General features: G+C 45.7%; 3 protein-coding genes across 4 annotated transcripts; all 3 read left to right on the top strand.

The window, feature by feature from the left end:
• Positions 1-2,771: 2,771 nt before the first annotated feature.
• LOC101783793 lies at positions 2,772-4,010 on the top strand. Of its 2 annotated transcripts, none has more exons than XM_004970013.3 (2): positions 2,772-3,637; positions 3,696-4,010. In XM_004970013.3, the coding sequence occupies exons 1-2, from the start codon at positions 2,912-2,914 to the stop codon at positions 3,831-3,833; spliced, it is 864 nt and encodes a 287-aa protein (XP_004970070.1). In that variant the 5' UTR covers positions 2,772-2,911; the 3' UTR covers positions 3,834-4,010. The 2 variants fall into 2 exon arrangements, with proteins under 2 accessions (XP_004970070.1, XP_022682266.1); XM_022826531.1 differs by having other exon boundaries at positions 2,772-3,758; positions 3,862-4,010.
• Positions 4,011-13,816: 9,806 nt separating this feature from the next.
• Positions 13,817-17,954, top strand: LOC101783394 (chorismate mutase 3, chloroplastic). Its single transcript, XM_004970012.4, has 6 exons — positions 13,817-14,113; positions 15,524-15,737; positions 15,825-15,911; positions 16,684-16,827; positions 17,143-17,235; positions 17,383-17,954. Exons 1-6 carry the CDS (start codon positions 13,941-13,943, stop codon positions 17,614-17,616), a joined length of 945 nt encoding a protein of 314 aa, XP_004970069.1. The 5' UTR covers positions 13,817-13,940; the 3' UTR covers positions 17,617-17,954.
• A 1,519-nt stretch (positions 17,955-19,473) lies between these two features.
• LOC101782989 (lamin-like protein) lies at positions 19,474-20,505 on the top strand. The gene is made up of 2 exons (XM_004970011.2): positions 19,474-19,765; positions 19,905-20,505. Exons 1-2 carry the CDS (start codon positions 19,510-19,512, stop codon positions 20,231-20,233), a joined length of 585 nt encoding a protein of 194 aa, XP_004970068.2. The 5' UTR covers positions 19,474-19,509; the 3' UTR covers positions 20,234-20,505.
• Positions 20,506-20,533: the final 28 nt, after the last annotated feature.

Below are 20,533 nucleotides of genomic sequence, written 5' to 3'. Positions count from 1 at the left end.
CATGCATATTCTTGAAAAAGAAATTGGATGCTCATATTCAAATTCTAAGGTAAGAGGACCTTAAATTCAATTCCCTTATTGTGCATGTGATGCACATCAAATTTGATGATTTGGGGAATTGATGTTGTGACCAATAGAATTGATAATAATTTTTTCATCATCCTAAGGTAGAATGACCAGGCAATTATGCTAAATCTTGATTTCATCAAGAGAGAAAATTATTTTGTATGCAACATATGATATGGGATTGATGTATGTATAATACATATTTGATGATATGGAAGAAGTTGCCACAAGTATTTAGTTTTCATCCATTGTACCGAGTGCTGATTCACATCATTACTCTAAGTAATGGGTTTCGATATGGAAACCACACAGGATATCATGAAAACTCATAAGAGTATTTGTAGAATTTGGATACATGAGTGTATCAACGAATGATATTAAAATACCCGTAGATAGAGCGTAATCTCCTATACTTGTGTTAGTGATGCGATGCCCACCAATCAAAATTTCTTCACCATCTAGTTTAAATCTCAAATGATTCTATTATGAGTAAGCAAAACTCATATAAAATATGAGCATCATGTATGAAGTACATGATATGAGTAGACAAAAGCATAATATTTCTAAGAAATGGAGACGCAATAGGTCTCACATGTTGAAGTAAGCATCAAAATTTCTCCCCTAAACTTGCAATTCTCCAATGATTTGGAGATATAATTCAGCCAAAATATTTGAGAACATTGATATGGAGTGAGCGATGATTCGTCACATTATCATAGTCATTATCTCAAATGGTTGCTATCTCTTTAGATCCATTATGTTTCTACATGTCATATGACAAGTGAAACTTGTAAAACTATCCAGAACTTAGAAGTCATAGTAAACGAATGTGCAAGTATTCATTTATATTTTAGATAATAATACTTTCTTTGTTAATCATTCCATGAAGGAGCACAAAGAATAAGTGGATCTTTTTCCATTAAGATTTCATAGAAATCTTAGGAAAGAAGATGCAACAAAAATGTAAAGTTGCACAATGGTCAACTATACAAATGGCTGAGCATTTGGATTGGATATTGGTTATAGTGGCTTTACAACCATTAGCCCTCACCAGTAGATAGTAAGTCCCATCCAATGCAAGTTTGGAGAAACTTTCCATCTTGAAAATATGAACCATGTACTACATGAGTTAATCATGTATGAAATTAATTTACTCAAAGAGTAAACTACAAAAAGCATAAAAAATAGTCTTGCCAATTTTGGTATCAAGGTGACACTTGATTTTGGATTACCATTCACAGGCGACGAAGTTGCTGCTACAATTTTGGGAACAAATGATGCAAGATCATTGTCAAAATGTAGTCTCTGTAATATCATAGAAGGTAATCACCAAAATGATACACTATTTTCTGCTATTTATGCGAGTTTGCATCCTTTTAGGGAATTATGGCACAATTCTCTATTATCTTTATGCAATGGATATTTGCCTCCTATTGCGTTCGCACTTACCAGATGAGTTCATTGGATCTAGAAGTATATCCATTAGAACTCTTGTTAGTCTCAACATTACTCAAATACTATGAACCTTAGGGATAAGCTCCGTACCAATGTGGTACTAATGATGATGCTTGAAAAGAAGTTCATCAAGCTTTTCAACGTAGGTCAGTGTATGAATGAGTTGAGAATAATACTGGTAATTTTGCGAGACTTCAACTTAGAGCAAATATTATGAACAACAAGATTTGTAGTCTACAACAGTTTTAAAATCCTGGAGACATACATGTATGGTTCAACTTGTAATTGAAATCATATGAGTTCTTTTGTTGTTCATAGCACTCTTTTGAGAGCAAGCCACAAAGCACGTCAGTTCAATTCCAATAGATATTAATGCTTGAACTTCTTATGGAAATAGAACCGTAATAAAAGAGAACACCATACTTCATCTGACTAGGAGCGGAGGATCCCTTCTAGGGTCACTCATTGCTACCAATAGTCGTTGAGATGCAAAGTTAGTTGGAGGTCATTTTCTTCCAAGGCATAATCATAGGTTTCATTAATTTACGTGATGGTAAATTAAGAATCACTAAGGTAATGTTGTAATCATGATGCAAAAATAATCTGAAATCCATATCTTGTGGTTTGGAATAATTGGAGGTAATCACACAATAGTGTAAACCTCAACAATTGTGTCATTGTCAATGTTGATATACACTTGTAGATAATCTTCATGTAATTAAACATTAGAGTAGATCTCTCGCTAGTAGGCAAAATAAATTGCTGCTGTAGGCATAAATTCTGGAAGAATAAGTTGCAGCCAATGCCTAAGACTCTACTACCCTGTGTATAACCATTTGACAATAAATAATGGTAATGAAAGACCATTTTACAATTTCCAAACATTTACATAGGAGAACACTTTGTAGGTAATCATCAAATCATGATGTAGACCTCTCAGTAGACATGGTCTCTGGGCTAATATATTCAAAATGAACATATTACAATCGATGTCTAAGACTCCATCACCTTGTGTTCCAATCCCAAATAAATTATTCAAGATATGTATTGATTATTTTGCATAAAATCCATCAGTAATTAAGTGATACTTAATTAAGAGTTAATTAAGAGAATTTTTAAGTTGCCAAATGAACAAGGCAACAAACATGTATGTTTTGGACTATGCATGGAACACATATATAAAACAGACATAATATCTGGGTCTGATGAAATATAGGAGTAAATTACTCTACCATATTAAAACTGTTAAAGTCAGGGATTAAAACATATTTATGCAGACTCAGATAAACTCTATTAAATTTTCAGCACAGAAAATACATTGAAGGCATGGGTTTAATGTAGATTCGTGGCTGAAAAAGAAAAAAATTGAAATGGTCGTTGGGGCGAGCCCATGCTGGCTGCAGACCAGAACCGCATCCGGCCGAAGCCTATTGGGCCTTTGAGCCGGCCCATATGCGTCCGCGAGGATGGAGGAGGAGCGGTTAGGGTTTCCATCCCCTCCCTCTGGTCCGACCGTCGCCGCCGCCTTTGGACCCGGCCGCCTCCGCTGACCAGCGGTGCGAGCCATCGGGGCTCGAGCACCGCCGTACCGGGTGCAGGTGGACACCGCCACCCGCCGCCGCTGCCGAAGCATCGAAGGGCGCGAGTGGTCGTGCACAGCCGCCCGGTGGGGCGCGGGCTCGGACGGTCGAGCTTGCCACCCGCCGCTGTTGCCGGTGGGCTGCTCCGGGCGAAGACGCCACCGAAGCCGGCATGCGCCGCCGCCGCAGCCGTAAGGGCGCTGACGAGCGGGCACCGCCGCCTCCCGCAGGGATGCAGGCGAGCGTGCAGGCATGCTCCGCTGCTTCCCGGTGCGAGCGGTCATGTCCGGCAGCCGTTGCTGTACGGCGATGAGGCCGCTCGCGCGGGGCCGCAGCCGGTGCAGGACCGGTGCTGCTGGGACCACCGCCGCTGGATCGGCCGCCGCCGTCTCGGGTGCAAGGACGCCGCCGCCGGCTGCTGGGGTGCAGGTGGGAGCACGCCACCGCTGACGCAGGGGCGCTGGCGGGCGTGCCGCGGGCGAGGTTGCCGCAGGATCGTGAGTAGACGTGCGACGGTCGCCGCCGGACATTGCAAGGTAAGAACGGTGCCGTTACTTATCTGTGAAATCCTGATGTTGATTTCTCCTTCTGAAGTCGATGGATGCTTCGCCGGCGTTGGGCAAGACATGTTCAAGGGCGTCGCTGAAGACGCCACTGGTGATGCACTGCAGCAAGAAGTGCTTGTTCATCATCGCTCGAATCTCTGCTTGTTCGTCTTGGATTCGACATTGATCGACTTTGTGCTTCTGTTCTTCTCCAGCGACCAGGACGCCAGGAACTGCATCGTCGCCATGAATGTCTTGTGGCCGAACTCATTAGTGTTCGAGCATGCCTGCGTGATAACGTGTTAAGAGTATGGGACTGTTTGTGTGTGTCTATATATATTTATACACCACTGCGGGAAAATTACGATCGAGGGCGAGGAAACGAGCGACTTCGAAAAATTTCGGATTTCAAATTTCGAGTTACTATTCACAGCACTATTCAAATTCGGCGAACACTATTCAAATTCGCGGCACTATTTAAATTCAGCTCACTATTCAAATTTGGGAATATGAATAGTGCCCGAGCACTCACCGGGAGTGGATGGAGCACCTAAACGTGGCGGCACTATTCAGCCACTATTCACTCACTATTGCGCACTATTGAGCTACTATTCGGGGTCGCTTTCAGGGGATACGAGCACGCGCGGGTGCGTGATTAGGTATATTCCTTAATTAAGTCTATTCTCAGGATCTTTGCGGGTTGGCGAGACCGAAGATTCAACCGGTCGTGCTGCTATGTGTGACGACCGACCCCTAACCTTCCGAGTTAATCTTAATCGGAGCCCTTGATCATAGTCATCTGTCTTTTTTACCGTGCCTGAGTGCTCAGCCTTCCGCCCGGTTCCGACCCCGGAGACCCGACCCCTCCCCGCTTCGCTCCGATCCCGACCCCGGCAAGCTCAGCCCACCGTCGGATCCTTCTAAATCTTTCTCAAACATCCGTTCTATCCGACCGGTGGACCCGCGAGATCTTTTCCCCAGATCCTCCGCGACAGGCGCACTCGAGTTGCATGCCCGCTTCAGAGTCCCTCTGCCGCGTGGCTCGTCTTCTCCGACGCCCGTCGCTCAGTTTTGTCTCTGGCGAGCGACCGAGTGGATTCTCGCGCCCCCTTCCCTCAATGGCAGCGGAAGCCCCTCTGCGACCTTTCTGCAGAACCTCGCCTCTCGCGCCCATCATCACGCCGCCAGATCCCGGCCCCAGAGCCCGATGTCGCCCGTCTTTTCCGTCACTTCGACCACAGTCGCGCCGCCTGGTCTCCTCTACACGACGATTCCTCCATCGCCAACCCCGACCGCGGCAGCGACAGCTCCTTTCCCCGCCCTGTCAAAAGCCGCCCGACAATCTGTTGCTCCGCGCTCGCCCGCGCGCCCGCGGCTGCCTGTCTTCTCACCTGTGCGCCCTCGATTCTAGCGCCGTTAAACCGGTCGCTTCTATCAAATCTTCCGCACGGCGACGCCCGCCTCCGCCAAATCTCAACCACCGGCCTACCCGCTCCTACGCCGCCCTGACGCCAGAACCCAATGACCGCTGGCGTTACCCCCGGAGTCCTGCACCACCGCCCTCTTCGCTCAATCGCCGCCTCGGCAGAGCACTCCATTGCCTCTCCCCGGCCTTCGCGCCGCTCCCCTTCTGTCTCTCCCGCGCCGCTTCCTTTTCTCCGTTCCAGCAGCTATAAAAGGAATGCACCAGCCGCCGGAGTTCCCTCCGCCATTGTTGCCTTCAACCATTCTCTCGCTCCCTGCTCAAGCTCCTAGCGCCACACACCAAGTTCCTGAGGAGCTCTGCTCTCAGATTCTCCCTCAGTTTTCTCTAAGTTACCCAGCCGCTTGCTCCTCCGTGCTGCGTAACAACTCTCTTGTGATCTGCAAGAAGCACCACCGCCGCCGTAGCATTCCCCGGTCTTAGCCGTTGTTCAAGCTTTAGTCTCTCCGCCCAAGTCTGCTTCTTCCCGACCCCAAGCTTTCCTTTCAGGAAGAAGGTAAGTTGCCGACCCCAGTCCGCTTCGCCCGACCCCTCCTATCCGCCCGGCCTCGGTTCCGTCTCGCCCGACCCTATCTGTTCCGCCGACCCTTATCCACCTCGCCTGAGGGTTCGGCTGTGATCTTTTTCTTCAACCCGAGGGTGTATGTGTAAAACTTAGGAACCCTTCAGCGCTTGCGTTTGAGGATCCCTAGTATACCACATCCTCTAGTTCAAGGATCCGAGCATAAGTTCCTTCCCGACCCTTGCCTCTTGATCTTCACCAGCTCTCTTGAACCTCCCTACCCTCCTGCTCCTTGTCGCAAGTTTCTGGGCTCAGGCGAGCCAGTGTTGCTGTTGAAATAACCGTCTATGCTAACTCTTGCATGGCATTCGTGTAGAGCTGCACCTCGCCGACGGCTTCTACGAGCTACACCCGGCGCCAGAAGACGAAGCTGTAGCTGCGCTCCTGCCCGCTGAAGCCGAAGTCGCCCCCGAAGTCGAGAAGTTTTCTTCCTCTTTGCTCGAAGGCAAGCCCCGGTTGCATGAAAACCCTGTGTGTTTTACCAGACTTGCGCATGCCTTCTGTAACATGATTGCGCATTTATGTATAGGAGTTGTTTGAAACCCTAGGTGCATGACTTAGTTATCCCCATGATCTGAGCACTAGCTGTTGGACCGAGTAGTTGCATTGCTTAAACTAAGAGACGGTAAAAGTCGAGTGATCTCCTATCACTCGCGAGTTGTAGGAGTTGCATGTCTACCTTTCTGTTACAACTATAAGGACGATGGACGGGGCAGGGTTTTGGTAACTCTTTGGTGGACGGATGGTTACCCCGTCTGTCTATGAAAATCTTGCTAAGGCCCGACAGTGGTGGTGTTCGTGATCAAGTGTTTGAAAGTACTAGCCTCATACTTAGTATGGGATGAGGAAGCCTAGTACCGGATTGAACCTAGACGTGAGCGGTCGCCCCATTGTTCTTGGAACGGAGTTTCCCCTGCTGGTTGTCGCACGTGGTGGTAAGCGTGGTCACAGGACGGCAGAGGCCGGGTCTGTGGAACCTTACATCAAAGGAAATGGGCCCGACACGGGTTAGGGGATTGATGGGGAAGGCCGACACAGGAAGCGACCTCCGGGTGCGCGGATGTCGTGAGGTTAGGTTCACCATGCATGGTTAAAAAACTCGAATCGATTCGTCTGCCTCTCACAGTTTGAGATTGCTTGATCGCTATGTCACCCTGAGTAAATGAGGAATCTGATGATGACCTGTTTGTTGATATATCTATACATCTTGTTTGGTTCTATGATTGCTTAGAATAGGTTGCAAAACCTAGACTGGTAAATGAACCTAGAACCGGAGCTAAAACTTGAAAATAGGGTTTTACTTAGTGCTTTTGGCAAACAAACCCTCAGCCAAAAAGCCCTGCATGTCTAGAAGGAGAAGTAGTTTACTCCTATCGGTTAAGTCTTGTTGAGCTTAGCAGCTCAGCCTTGTTGTGGCTCCTGTATTTCAGGTGAAGTTGCTGCTCCCGACCCCTCTTTTGCTGGCGCTTGGCCGCCCCAGCTCCCGCCTGGCTGGACGGTCGAGTGGGATTCTTCCTCGGACGGCGAGGAGAGGAATCAGTGATGTCCCGGTTGGCCTCACCAGGGATGTCCGACCCCGACGATTGCTTCCGCTAGTGGTTTTACCTTTTGTTGTTTTCCTTTGAACCTTGTAAAAACTCTGATGTTGGTTTTCGGTGGCCGAACTAAAGGGTTAAATTGTTTAACTCAGTGGACTCGTTGTATTCTCTGGAACCACTCACCTTCGTGTGGGTTTGCTAAACTCGATCCTGTTCAAGTGGTTAATCGGATGAAATCCGACGGCACTTCGTGTTAACTTGGCTTAGGCATGAGTGTCGCATATTAGGCGGCTTAACCCTGTCTAATCAAGCGAATCCGAAGTGGATCCGCCACACTATGCTTGTGACAGTCCTACTCGGTACTCACCGCATGCCTCGCTAGCTCGCTTCAGAACCAGGCCAGCCCGGTCTGCACCCTCACCGTCCCCAGCCACGCTCACACAGGACTCAGGCTCTACCGTCTCCCCAGGCAGTTCCACCCGAAGGGAACACTTCTCTGCGCACACAGGGTTCTCCTCAAACGTCGCTACCAGGGCTAACATGAGAATGACACACGCAGAGGTTTCTCCTCTAGGGTCCCTAGCGTAGAGACATCGCCCCATAAGAACGAGCTTAAAGGAAGGCAGGGATGCTATCAGGACAGCTTAATCCATTTCCACAGGACAAGCTTACATGCGGCTTTCCCTTTCGGGAAACCCCAAGCACTTAGCACAAACCTTGATTACCTTACAAACCGAGGGACGAGCTCCAACGGCCTCCCTTTATTCTAGTAGTGGTAGTACAGAGGTGAAGTAATACAGCGGTAGTGGGTGATTCTAAATATGGTGGCTAATTCTTTTTCTCTCAGAGAGTGGTGGTGGATGTCTTCATGGAGTATGAGTGGAGGTGTGGGTGGAGGTCTTCGGTGGTGGAGTGTGTCTTCGTGATTCTTGGTGATGCTCTGGTTATCTGCTTCTCTGGTGCTTGGTGGTCTGGTGGTGATCCTCAATGCTTCTCCTGGTAGCTCCTTTTATAGTCGCGGCAGAGGCTTCTGGAGTTGCTTCGTGCTTAAGGCTTCTGGTGCCTTCAACTATTCTCCTCTTCTGTTGCCTGGACACTTGGACGGCTCTCCGCTCCTCAATAATTGTCCTGGGTACAGTAGAGTTGCTGTTTATTCTTTTTGCCTTGTCCTCTATCGCGCACTGTCTTCTCATGATATTCTGGATGCTGCTTGGTATGGTCTTCCACGCCCGAATGATTGAAGTCTGACGTCGCAGACTTCAATCAGAACATCATGGCATGTAGTATTATTCAGCCCCGGCCGAATTGTTGTTAACACCTTAACAACACTGGAGACTTATTCCCTTGTGTGATAAAATATTCTTTTTTGCGAGCTGTATTTCTATTCTTCTTCTTCAATATCCGGTTCCTCTGGTTGCCTCTTTTCTTGGTTATTCTTGGCTATCTCCTCGGAAATCCATCATATCATTATCAGATATGGGTACTTCCATTTTCAACTCATAGTATTTTTGCATATTTTTTAATTTCTCATCTATTTCAAGCCTTATTTCTTTCATTATTTCTTCTTTTAAATTATTCTTCCATTGAGGAAATACTGATTCAAGTTTTTCCTTTAACTTATTGTCAATATATTCCTCATTTGATGAGTCCGCTTCTCTCTTCAGAATTTCTTTATATGTTGGAGCCTTAGATGAATCTTTTTCTTTTATATTTATTCCAGATGGGCTTGGCTTAAGCTCCCTTATTTTTTTGATATTTTTGAATATATTCCTTAGCAGCAGGTTCTAAAAAGTAGTTTACTCCTAATATATTTCTAGCATATGTAAGAGCTTGATCAATGTCAGTATATTTCTTCCATAATATTCCTCCGTCTTTATCTTTTTCTATTTTTTGTGCTATTACTTGCTCAAATGATACGTAAATTCCAGGATTCTTTCCTTTATATATCACATATATGGCCTTTTTCTCTATATTTTCGGGTGACTCCTTTGGTTGTATTAGCCCGTTAATTGTATGGAAATATTCAGCTAGGCTATTTAAAATAGCTAGCATATATCCCTTATCTTCTCATTTATTGTTGTACTGGTACCAAAAATTGTTTAAAATGCATTCTTGTACTTCGTCTAGTACAATATGATCCCTTGGTTTAAATTTGTATGCTCCAAAGCAGAAACAGTCAATCCCTGTTGGACTCACTCCCTTCTTCATTCCTGCAAAATAGATGAACGAGAAAATATATCAGGAAGGGTATTATTCTTTCCCTTTATATGCTCAAATATTACTTTATATCCATTCCCTGTAATTATATCTTCAAATAAAACCCATCTTCTAGTTGAACTTTTCTTACTATTAATTTTATTGTAGTATCTACATATAGCTTCGCAATCTGTTCGTACCGTGAACTCTTTAAATCCTAGATATAATCTGAAAGCATTTAGCGCATTAATAACAGCTAAAATTTCTCTATCAGTATTATTTATTGCCTTTAGTTTATATTTACCTGAAGCATACCTACATATTTTTTCTTTTGTTTTTGGGGAGTAGTTATGAGGCTTTTGCTTTAATATAGCACCCCACCCTATTTCAGATGCGTCTGTTTCTATAATAAAATAATAGTCATCTAGAGGTAAATCTAGAGGTTTTCATTCTTTCACCTTTTCTTTTATGATTCTTACTAGCTTTATATCTTCGGAATTAAAATGTTTTTGCCCATTTTTTCTTAATTTCGCATATAATGGCCCAGCTAGTTTTGCTAAGTTTTCTATGTAATTTCTAGCATAATTTACTATTCCTAAAAATTGCTGCAAGGTTTTCTTATCATTCATGATATCAGGAAATTGCAAAATTTTCTTTGCGATATGATCTTGTAAATAAATTTTTCCCTCTCCTATTTCATGGCCTAAGAAATTTATCTTTTCTTTGCATATTTCCATCTTCTTTTTAGAAAGTATTAACCCATGCTGCTCTACCTTTCTAAAGAACATTTCCAAATGAGCTATATGTTCTTTATAAGATTTTGAAAAAACTAATAAATCATCTATATAAACTAATATGAAATCTTGATTTTCATTAAAGATATTCTGCATTTTTCTTTGAAACAAAGCAGGGGCATTTTTTAGACATAATGGCATTACCAACCATTCAAAATGACCTTGAGGACATGTGAAGGCAGTCCAGCCTATTGATTCTTCTGCCATTTTTACTTGCCAAAATCTAGCTTTTAAATCAAATTTTGAGAAATATTTACTTCCTTGTATTCTATTTATCCATTTTTGCTTATTTGGGATATTATATCCATCATCTATTGTATTATCATTTAATCTTTTATAATTAATAACCATCCTTGACTTTCCTCTGACTATTTCAGCATGATTTCTAACTATAAAGGCTGCTGACCTATGAGGACTTTTGCTTTCTCTTATTGCTCCTAACTTTAGTAATTCTTCAATGTGCATTTTAAACTCCTCTATATCTTTAGGTGTCGCTTCTATCGGACTAGTCTTAATTATATAATCAGGGTTTATTATATTAAGCTTGCAAACTATACCATTCTTATCCCAATATTTCATTGGTATTTCTCCTATTATTTGAATTTCTTCTGACCTTTGTACTATCTTATCTATATCTTTCTTAGATTTTATATCTCTATACCAGTTTGGTGATAGCGATTGCAAACTAATACACTCTATGCATGTATTTGCTATATGGTATTCTTCTATACTTTCACCTAATTCTTCATCTATATTATCAACATACTTATTATCATCATATTCTTGAGTTTCTATTTTGGCTTTTCCTTCATTAGAGCTTATAGTTTTTCGTACTTCTGTTATATATGGAATATTATCTTGGTATGGGATGAATGTAATCCCTTGCTCATGTATAATTGTTGTTTGTAAGGAATACTGTAAAAACCTTATTCCTAATATCATATCATCATTTATCATGGATAAGTCCCTTATTGTGATCTCATCAATTATATATTTTGTATTATTTATTTGTATCTCAATATTGTAAGCTAACTGGTTATGAAGCTTTTTTATTCCTAACATATCAGTAGATATTTCTGCTTTATCTGGATCTATTGTATGTACTATCCCTGGGCATCTTGCAAAATATTTATCATGTATAATATTTTTTGTACAACCAGTATCTACTAATGCTAATATTTTATAAGTGATGGTAGGTGTTAATTTTACCTTTACAGGTATCCTTATTCCTACAATTTCTTTAAATGGTAATCTAACTATGTATTTGCTGCCAAAATTAATTATAGCATCTTTTAATTGTATAGCCTTATCATTATTTTTATCAACTATGGCTTGATCTTTAAACTCAGTGTTGCCACTAACATTTCCTTCAATCTTATTATTATTAAAATCTATTTTATTTCTTAGATCTTCCAACTCAGCTTCTAAGATATTTACTCTATTTTCTAAATTTCTAACTCTACTTGCTAGTATTTTATCTTCTGCTACTATTTCTATTTCTTGTCTTCATTTCTGATTAGCATTCCTTAAACATGAAGTACATGCTTGTTTTAAACATACACTACATGTAAATCTATTATCTTGACTAGGATAATATATACAAAAAGCACATTTGATATTATAATCACCTCTTCCTTTTATCCAATCATGCTCACAATCTTCTTGATCCATTAATTCAGTTCTAGCTTCTTTCAAAACACTTGTTTCTTCATCTTTTATTTCTAGCGCATCCATAGCATTTTCTATATTATGTATTTCCTCTTCACCAAGAGAGTTTATAAAATCATTGTGACTCTGCACATTATTTTCTTCTTCTTCATAGCTTTCTAAAAGATACCTTTCATTAACCTTCTTTTGGGCTTCTTTATCAATAGTGGAATCTTTCATGATATCACTTTGCGGAACTTCTTTTGCTTTATGGCTTTTAAGGTCTACTGGTTTCACCTTAGCTTTTTGCTCTTTTATTAATTGAGAGTTGATTTTTTCGTCATAAAGATCTTTATCCTTTTTTAACTTATATAACATCCTAATAAAATAAACTTCTTTCTCTCTAATAGCAGGCCATTCACTCAACATAGAGGTATTATATTCATGAGGTATTTTATTTAACTTTTGTTCATAGTGATGAATCTTGCTAACTAAACTTTCCATTAAAAGCAAGAACACTTACTTAAGGTTGTAACAACTAATTCAAATATCTTGACTAGATATAGAAAAACCCTCAAAAACAAAAATTTTAACAACCTCGGCTCTGATACCAGTGCGGGAAAATACGATCGAGGGCGAGGAAACGAGCGACTTCGAAAAATTTCGGATTTCAAATTTCGAGTTACTATTCACAGCACTATTCAAATTCGGCGAACACTATTCAAATTCGCGGCACTATTTAAATTCAGCTCACTATTCAAATTCGAGAATATGAATAGTGCCCGAGCACTCACCGGGAGTGGATGGAGCACCTAAACGTGGCGGCACTATTCAGCCACTATTCACTCACTATTGCGCACTATTGAGCTACTATTCGGGATCGCTTTCAGGGGATACGAGCACGCGCGGGTGCGTGATTAGGTATATTCCTTAATTAAGTCTATTCTCAGGATCTTTGCGGGTGAACTGCCTGGGGAGACAGTAGAGCCTGAGTCCTGTGTGAGCGTGGCTGGGGACGGTGAGGGTGCAGACCGGGCTGGCCTGGTTCCGAAGCGAGCCAGCGAGGCATGCGGTGAGTACCGAGTAGGACTGTCACAAGCATAGCAGCACGACCGGCTGAATCTTCGGTCTCGCCAACCCGCAAAGATCCTGAGAATAGACTTAATTAAGGAATATACCTAATCACGCACCCGCGCGTGCTCGTATCCCCTGAAAACGACCCCGAATAGTAGCTCAATAGTACGCAATAGTGAGTGAATAGTGGCTGAATAGTGCCGCCACGTTTAGGTGCTCCATCCACTCCCGGTGAGTGCTCGGGCACTATTCATATTCCCGAATTTGAATAGTGAGCTGAATTTAAATAGTACCGCGAATTTGAATAGTGTTCGCCGAATTTGAATAGTGCTGTGAATAGTAACTCGAAATTTGAAATCCGAAATTTTTCGAAGTCGCTCGTTTCCTCGCCCTCGATCGTATTTTCCCGCAGACCCCTTCGGTAAGTAACCGCTAATGATAGGTACTGGTGTTGATCACCAAATGGTTCACAACAGGAGCCTCCTCACCAATCCGGAAGCGCTCGAGACCAACCACCCGAAGTACCAAACGGATCCCTCACCAGACGCGCGCCAGCAAGCGGACAGCTCCGCCGCAAACCGGGACGCACGCCACGCCCGCGCGCCCCCACCCCAACCTAACCCCACCGCACGACCCCGCCGCGCGTCACTTTTCTACGCGCCGACGCCCCCGGATTCCGATCCCCCATCCCCTCCCGGCCTACCACGTCCTCCTGGCGACCTGGCCTGGCTCGCTCGCTGGCTTCCTCTCTTCCTCTGCGGCCCGTCCGCACGCCCCCTCCCACTCCTGACCCCACCAAGTCCCACCTACTTCTCCTCCAAGTCCATCGCGTCGCCTCTCCCTCTCGATCGAACACCCCCCTCCGCACCGTCCGGCCGCCCCCACCACCTACAAATAAATCCCCCGGCATTTCCCCGGCCTACCAGCCTCTCCCTCCCTCCCACCTCCCGCGAGCGCCCCCGAATTCCAGGTGCTCGTGGCGGGGCGGTAGGTGGCGACGATGGAGTTCAAGCTGGCCGCCAAGGCCGCGGCGGCGTCGCCCGCGCCCGCGCACGCGCACCGGGGAGAAGGAGCGCAGGGCAGGAGCCGCGTCGGCTTCGGGCTCGGCTCGGCGGCGACCGGGACCAAGGCGCTGCGCGCGACCGCCAACAACTCCGCGACCCCCGTGGCCAAGTACGTACTCCGATTGGGTTCTCCTCCTCGTGGGACTCGTTTGGTGTGACGAGCGGTTGCTGCGCTTGGTAGTAGGTTCCGTGGGAGGGGAGGTGTGTAGGCTTGTGCTTGCGCGTGTAGGGATGGCTGCACTGTGGTGATTTCCCGTGCTGATCCTGGAATCGGGTTTGGATTTGTGTGTATCAATTGGGGGAGTTTGTGGTCTAGCGGTTCCGTTTCTGAGATTAGTCCTGATGAATCCGACAGTATATGCTTTAGATACTGATTGCGTGATTTCGGGCGTCCAGTTCGTGGCTGTTTTGTGTTGCGCTTGGTTCCGTGGGAGGGGAGGTATGTAGGTTTGTACTTGCGCGTGTAAGGATGGCTGCACTGTGATAATTTCCTGCTCTGATCCTGGAAGCGGGGTTTGGATTTGTGGTGTATCAATTGGTAGCGTTTGTGGTCTAGTGTTTCCGTTTCTGGCATTAATCCTGATGATGAATCCGACCATACATAATTTAGATACTGATTGCATGATTTCGGGCATCCAGTTTCTGCCTATTTTGTGCTGCGCTTGGTTCCGTGGGAGGGTATGTAGGTTTGTGCTTGCGCGCGTACGGCTGGCTGCAGTGTGGTAATTTCCTGTGCTGATCCTGGAGTCGGATTTGGGTTTGCGTTGGTTATGAATCGGGAGAGTTGGTGTTCTAGCCATTCCGTTTCCGAGACTAGTCCTTCTGAATCCGACCATCTGTGCTTTAGAGAATGATTGCGTGAATTCAGGCATCCAATTTGTGGCTGTTTTGTGGTGATTGAATTGGCAATTTGTGGCTGTTTTGCGGTGATTGTATTGGCAATTGTGGCTGTTTTCCTGTGATTGGGTTGATCTCCTAGAAGTTGGGGAACTCCTTGTTGAATTATTTCTCTAAGAACAGAGAGTTTACTATTGTGTAAAAATGGACGTGGTGTTGATATCCTGTGAAGTTGACTTGAAGTCATGACTTACTATTTGGTGGTAGAGTTGACTTGGAAGTCATGACTTTAGCCAAAAGCATGCTGTAGCCTGTAGGCATTACATGTTCACATTGTTGCAACTGTACCGTGGAAATTTCCAGCTATGTTGTTCATCACTTCCACCAATGATAGGTCTGGAGACTTGGTGGTAAAAAATTAATAGTGTGCTTTGATAACTTGTATGTTCTAATTTCTTTGTGACGAAGCTTCGTTGAATTTTGGTGAAACTATTCCAGAAATGTAAGTGGAATCTTGAGGGAATTGACATATTGCACTATGGATGTTAACCTTGTTGCTTTTTGCAGAAAGACTTGACTCTCTTATGTTATCCTTTGACTGCTTTTTCTTGTTGCTAAAGCTGGTTTGGGTTATACTGAAGGAACTGATCATTCTTTTTTCTTAATTGTTCACTTTTGCTAGGGAAGGGAGGGTTGATCGAAGTGAAATATTGACACTGGATAGCATCAGACAAACTTTGATTAGACTAGAAGACAGCATCATATTCGGCCTCTTGGAGAGAGCCCAGTACCGTTACAATGCTGATACATATGATAGCAATTCTTTCCACATGGAGGGTTTTGAAGGATCTTTGGTTGAATACATAGTTAGAGAAACTGAAAAGCTACATGCGCAGGTGAATCCATTTGGGTTTCTTTTTTTAACAAAAACAATTGATCATGACTTGCAAAAGAATAAAATATGCTGATGTTTTTAAATATAGGTTGGGAGATACAAGAGCCCAGATGAGCACGCATTCTTTCCAGATGATCTGCCTGAGCCGCGGTTGCCACCTATGCAATACCCAAAGGTAATGCATGTTCTTGGATTTCAAATGCTTCTCTTGATGATTTTTGTAGTTTCTTCATCAGTATAAGAAATATAGCCCACTATTTGCAGACTAATATATCATTTTCTTCATATAGGTAGATAAATTGACTTTGTTTTTTGTTACAGTTATTTAGCACCTGACTTAAAAGGCCTGTATGGCTCATATATTGAGCAATTCTCAATTAGTGAACAACATACAGTCAGTGTGCTGCTATCGTTATTGTAATAAATGCCACAGACCTTAGATACAAGACATTTAAAATGCTCCCTGTTTGCTAAGATACTCTACTTTCTCCATTATATCATGGAATGAGCAGTATAACTCTCTGTCATATCATATTGAGTTGAAATAAGCGAAGGGTCATTTTTTTTCTTATTAGCTCAAAAAAAGGTGGCCTCTCATTTGCAACATGTGCTCTTTTTACTTTGAGTAAATGCAAAAGCTCCCAAGGAATCTTAGGTGAAGCAGAGGTGAAAGTAGCATTGTATGTATTACTCACTGATGATGACTTAGCATTTTGCTTCAATTTAATCATTTGATGGTTTGACCTGCATGAATCTTGTGGTCGTGTACAAGTACAAGCACTGTTGCCCATCACAATCAATCTGTGACATGAAACGTCTGTTTATGCTGCATTGCATTTGGAATGTCATCTATTGCAAGGCTCATAATGCTAATGAGATATCCTGATCTTATGTCCATGTTAGTAAACTTCATATGGATTCATACTTCACCCTCATCCTTTGCATAGGTTCTGCATCCCGTTGCTGATTCTATTAACATCAACAAAAAGATTTGGAAGCTGTATTTCGATGAACTTCTTCCAAGGTTGGCGAAAGAAGGAAGCGATGGCAATTATGGATCCAGTGCTCTCTGTGACACGTCTCTCTTGCAGGTACAGCTGATATTCATTTCAAATCCTCTTAATCCACCTTACAGCTGATATTTATGTCAAATCCTCTTACTCCACTTAAGTACCGTGGGTGCACATCTGCTTGTGTTGTAGTCAACTAGTTTATTGTGAAAGTTCCTTTTACTCTGCTGCAGTTTTCATTCGATTAAAAGAATATATTTTAGGAAACAAAGTCAAACCACATCTTCCAATACCAATCCATGCAAGGTTTACTATGCTGATGTTCGCTGGTGACTTGTGCAATTCTGCATTTGTATAGTTTGGCGCTTATTCACTGTTCCTTGTTTTACCATTCAGGCACTCTCTAAAAGAATCCACTATGGGAAGTTTGTGGCAGAGGCCAAGTTTCAAGAGTCCCCTGAAGCTTACAGGCCTGCCATAAAAGCCCAGGTCTGTGCTGCTGCTTCGTGCAAATATGTCTACAACTACTATGTCTATTTTTTGTTTTGCCTGCAGAGTTTCGGATCAAATTCGATAATGTGATCCCGTTGCAAACAACTCATTTGCCTATTTCTTGTGGTGCTCTGCGCAATTCAGGACCCTGTTCAACTCATGCAACTCCTCACATACGAGACTGTGGAGCGTGCTATCGAGCACAGGGTGGAAGCGAAGGCCAAGATCTTCGGGCAAGAGGTGAACATCGGCGCTGAGGCCAACGGCGCCCCACCGGTGTGCAAGATCAACCCCAGCATAGTCGCCGGGCTGTACAGGAGAATCATGCCGCTAACCAAGGAGGTTCAGGTCGCGTACTTGCTTGGGAGGCTGGATTGAGTGTTGCTGCTTATACCGCTCTAGACTCCGAGATTCGAATTCCCTGGCATTAAAAATAACTTGAAGCCAGAACGTCTGTAGGTATCCGCTTTTGGGGAGGTTGGAGAATATACACCGTGTGTGGAGTTGTGGCAGGAACATGCAGAATCATCATGTGGAGTTTGTCGCGTACTCGCATGTGCATGTAGTGAGTACTGTTAACGCTTGAATGCTGTATGCAAATACTGGGTCACTTTCGTTGGTGGGGGGTGCCTTTGTGAGCCGGAGGCCGAATGGTTACTTCGAAAAAAGAATGGTTCTCGGAATTAAGGTGCTGGTTACGCTGTTTTACGGTCTTATCTGTTTACAGTGGTTTCTTTGTGTTGTTTTAGCTGCTCTGTTATCTGAGTCACGGGGGGTTAACCAACCACCGTCATTCTGCTGGCTTCTCGTCTTTCGCGAGCTTGCGCGACGACGACGACAACAGCTTATCCCCTTTCACGAATCGCGCGCATCTCCGCCACCAGCGACCAGCTGCTCCCATCGGATATGTAGCACCGGATTTTTGCCGGCGAAGAGAACCCCGCTCTCATCTTCCTCGCTCTCCCTCTCCTTCCCCTTTCCGTAACCCAATCTTGTATTCAGATCTAGGAGGAGCCAAGGAGGCAAGCTCGTCCTTCGCATCCCAATGGGCATACATTACAAATTTACAGTCATCATTCACGGACAGCTTAGTTAACTTCACTCGAGCTTCGTCGCCATCAAGAATTCCTCCAACGCCTTCCTCGACGGCCCACCTCCCTCCAGCTTGGCACGGCAGCCCTGACGGGCGGCAGTACGAACCTGTCCTACCGGCGAGCGTGCCGATCCAGAGCACACCGACGAGGCCCTGCTCGCGGGCGCACCAGACATTCCTTGAGCCATCAGCTGCGCGCGTTCGGCCCCGAGCACCTGGCGCCCGGCGCTGCTCGACTTCCTCGGCGACATTAGCGGGGCGATAGAGAGGCGGTCGCTCCAAACGCCGGCCGGGAGGTCGACAGCACCGATCGAGCAACGACGATACTGGAAGCGCCTGCCGCCGGCGGCGGTGAGGCTGCCGGCGCCCTCCAGCAGGGGGGCATCACGGCGGAGAACAACCATGTCCGATCGCTCTTATGTCGAATCTAGGCCGTACGGATCCAATCTGACGGTTGTCAAGGGCACAAGAGGTGGACGGTAAATGAAATACCGTCCACTCCCGACCCCGGGCAGGGCCGCAGGGGGTTTCCACGCGCGCCTCCTCTGCTCCGTGCCTCGCGCTCGCCGGAGCGCCGGCGCCGCCGCTACTCGTGGGGCTGCTTCCCGGGCGCCTGCTCACCCTTCTCCACGACGCGAGCGTCGACAGCACTCCTATGCGCGTCTCCATAGACGAACCTCTCGCTCGCTGGCTTCCGGCGGCTTCGCGACGCCGTCGACTCGAGTAGTCGAGTGCCTGCAGCTACTCGGCGTCTGACAGCTTCAGCCTTCAAGAGCTCTCACCACAGCATGGTGTGCGGCGCCTCAGTGGCTGTAACACAACACCCACCGATCCTCCATGATTAGTTCAGCCTTCCTCGCGCGCGCGTCCGTCCCGCTTCCACGGGCCACATAGGTGATAGGTCCGCACAAGTCTGTCCTGCACGATCCGCCTCGTCTAAAAGTCGGGTGAACCAAATTTGAAGCCGGAGTCGTCGCCTCGAAGCAACACGGGGGTTTGATCGCGCATGCCACGTCATACGCGGACCCCAGGTCCACAGGTCACGCGAAATGCATTTTACCATGAACCCATAGCGAAAACCCAGTTCAGAAACCAATCCCGTCTTCTTTCTTTTTACACGAAAACCAGTTGAGAAGCAAAGAGGAACGCACATCTCGTTTCCTCCACTCCATAAATAAATGCCCGTTTCATTCACGAATTCCACATTTCCATTCCAGCCCGCCGCCACCCCCCTGTTCCGCTCTGCATCTCGGCCTCCAGAAATAATGGCGACGCCGCCGCGCCTCCTTGTCGTGGTGTTGCTCCTCCTCGCGACGGCTCCGGCCCTCTCCGTCGCGGCGAAGCTCGTCGTCGGCGACCGCAAGCGCTGGGCACCCAATGTCAACTACACCGACTGGGCGGACCGGCACGAGTTCTACGTCGGCGACTGGCTCGGTATCAACCAATCTCCCTTTTCTCTCTCCCGGTTCAAACTTTTGACGCCACCAAGACGCCGTCCGTGTGATGAATAATCTAGATTCGCGTTATCAAACAAAAAATTGAACCAAAAGAACTCGCGCGTGCAATGCTGCAGACTTCGAGTACGAGAAGGACAGGTACGACGTGGTGCAGGTGAACGAGACGGCGTACGCGAGGTGCGACGGCAGCAGCCCGATCCTGAGCTACAGCCGTGGGCACAACTTCCCGTTCCAGCTCAACCGTACCGGCCGGTTCTACTTTATCTGCAGCCGCGGCTACTGCTGGAACGGCATGAAGGTGTCCGTGCTCGTCCAGCCCGCGCCGCTGCCGCCGGCCATGGCGCCGTCGTCCCACGCGTCGCGCGCCCGCGCCGCGGCCGGGGTCTGGCGGTGGGTGGGGCTCGCTGCCTTGCTGCTGCTGGGGTCGTTGCCGTTTCGGGTGTGAACGGAAAGGCGCAAGCATTGGGGGTCCGGGCTGGCCTTCCTGACAGAGTAGTAGTCTACAGCTGTTTGCTGCCGTGGTACCCAGTTTTAGCAGGCTAGCGTAGTCGTGTGTCGAAGGAAATATCAAATAATCCTGAAAACGAGCGATTGGTTTAAGGCGATTTTCACGAACTTCTGCATGATCTGAGCTGCCAGTTTGACAGAACATCAGCTGCTAACCAACCATACACTGAACTTCTGAAGTTTGTTCTAAAAAAGTCCGAAGTTTGAAAATCAAGCCAACACAAGTAACGGTCTAGGA

This window comes from Setaria italica, chromosome V (assembly GCF_000263155.2).
Source record: "Setaria italica strain Yugu1 chromosome V, Setaria_italica_v2.0, whole genome shotgun sequence".
Lineage (NCBI taxonomy): Eukaryota > Viridiplantae > Streptophyta > Magnoliopsida > Poales > Poaceae > Setaria > Setaria italica.
The sequence above is the reverse complement of the archived record's forward strand: the minus strand, read 5'-3'. Positions and strand labels throughout refer to the sequence as shown.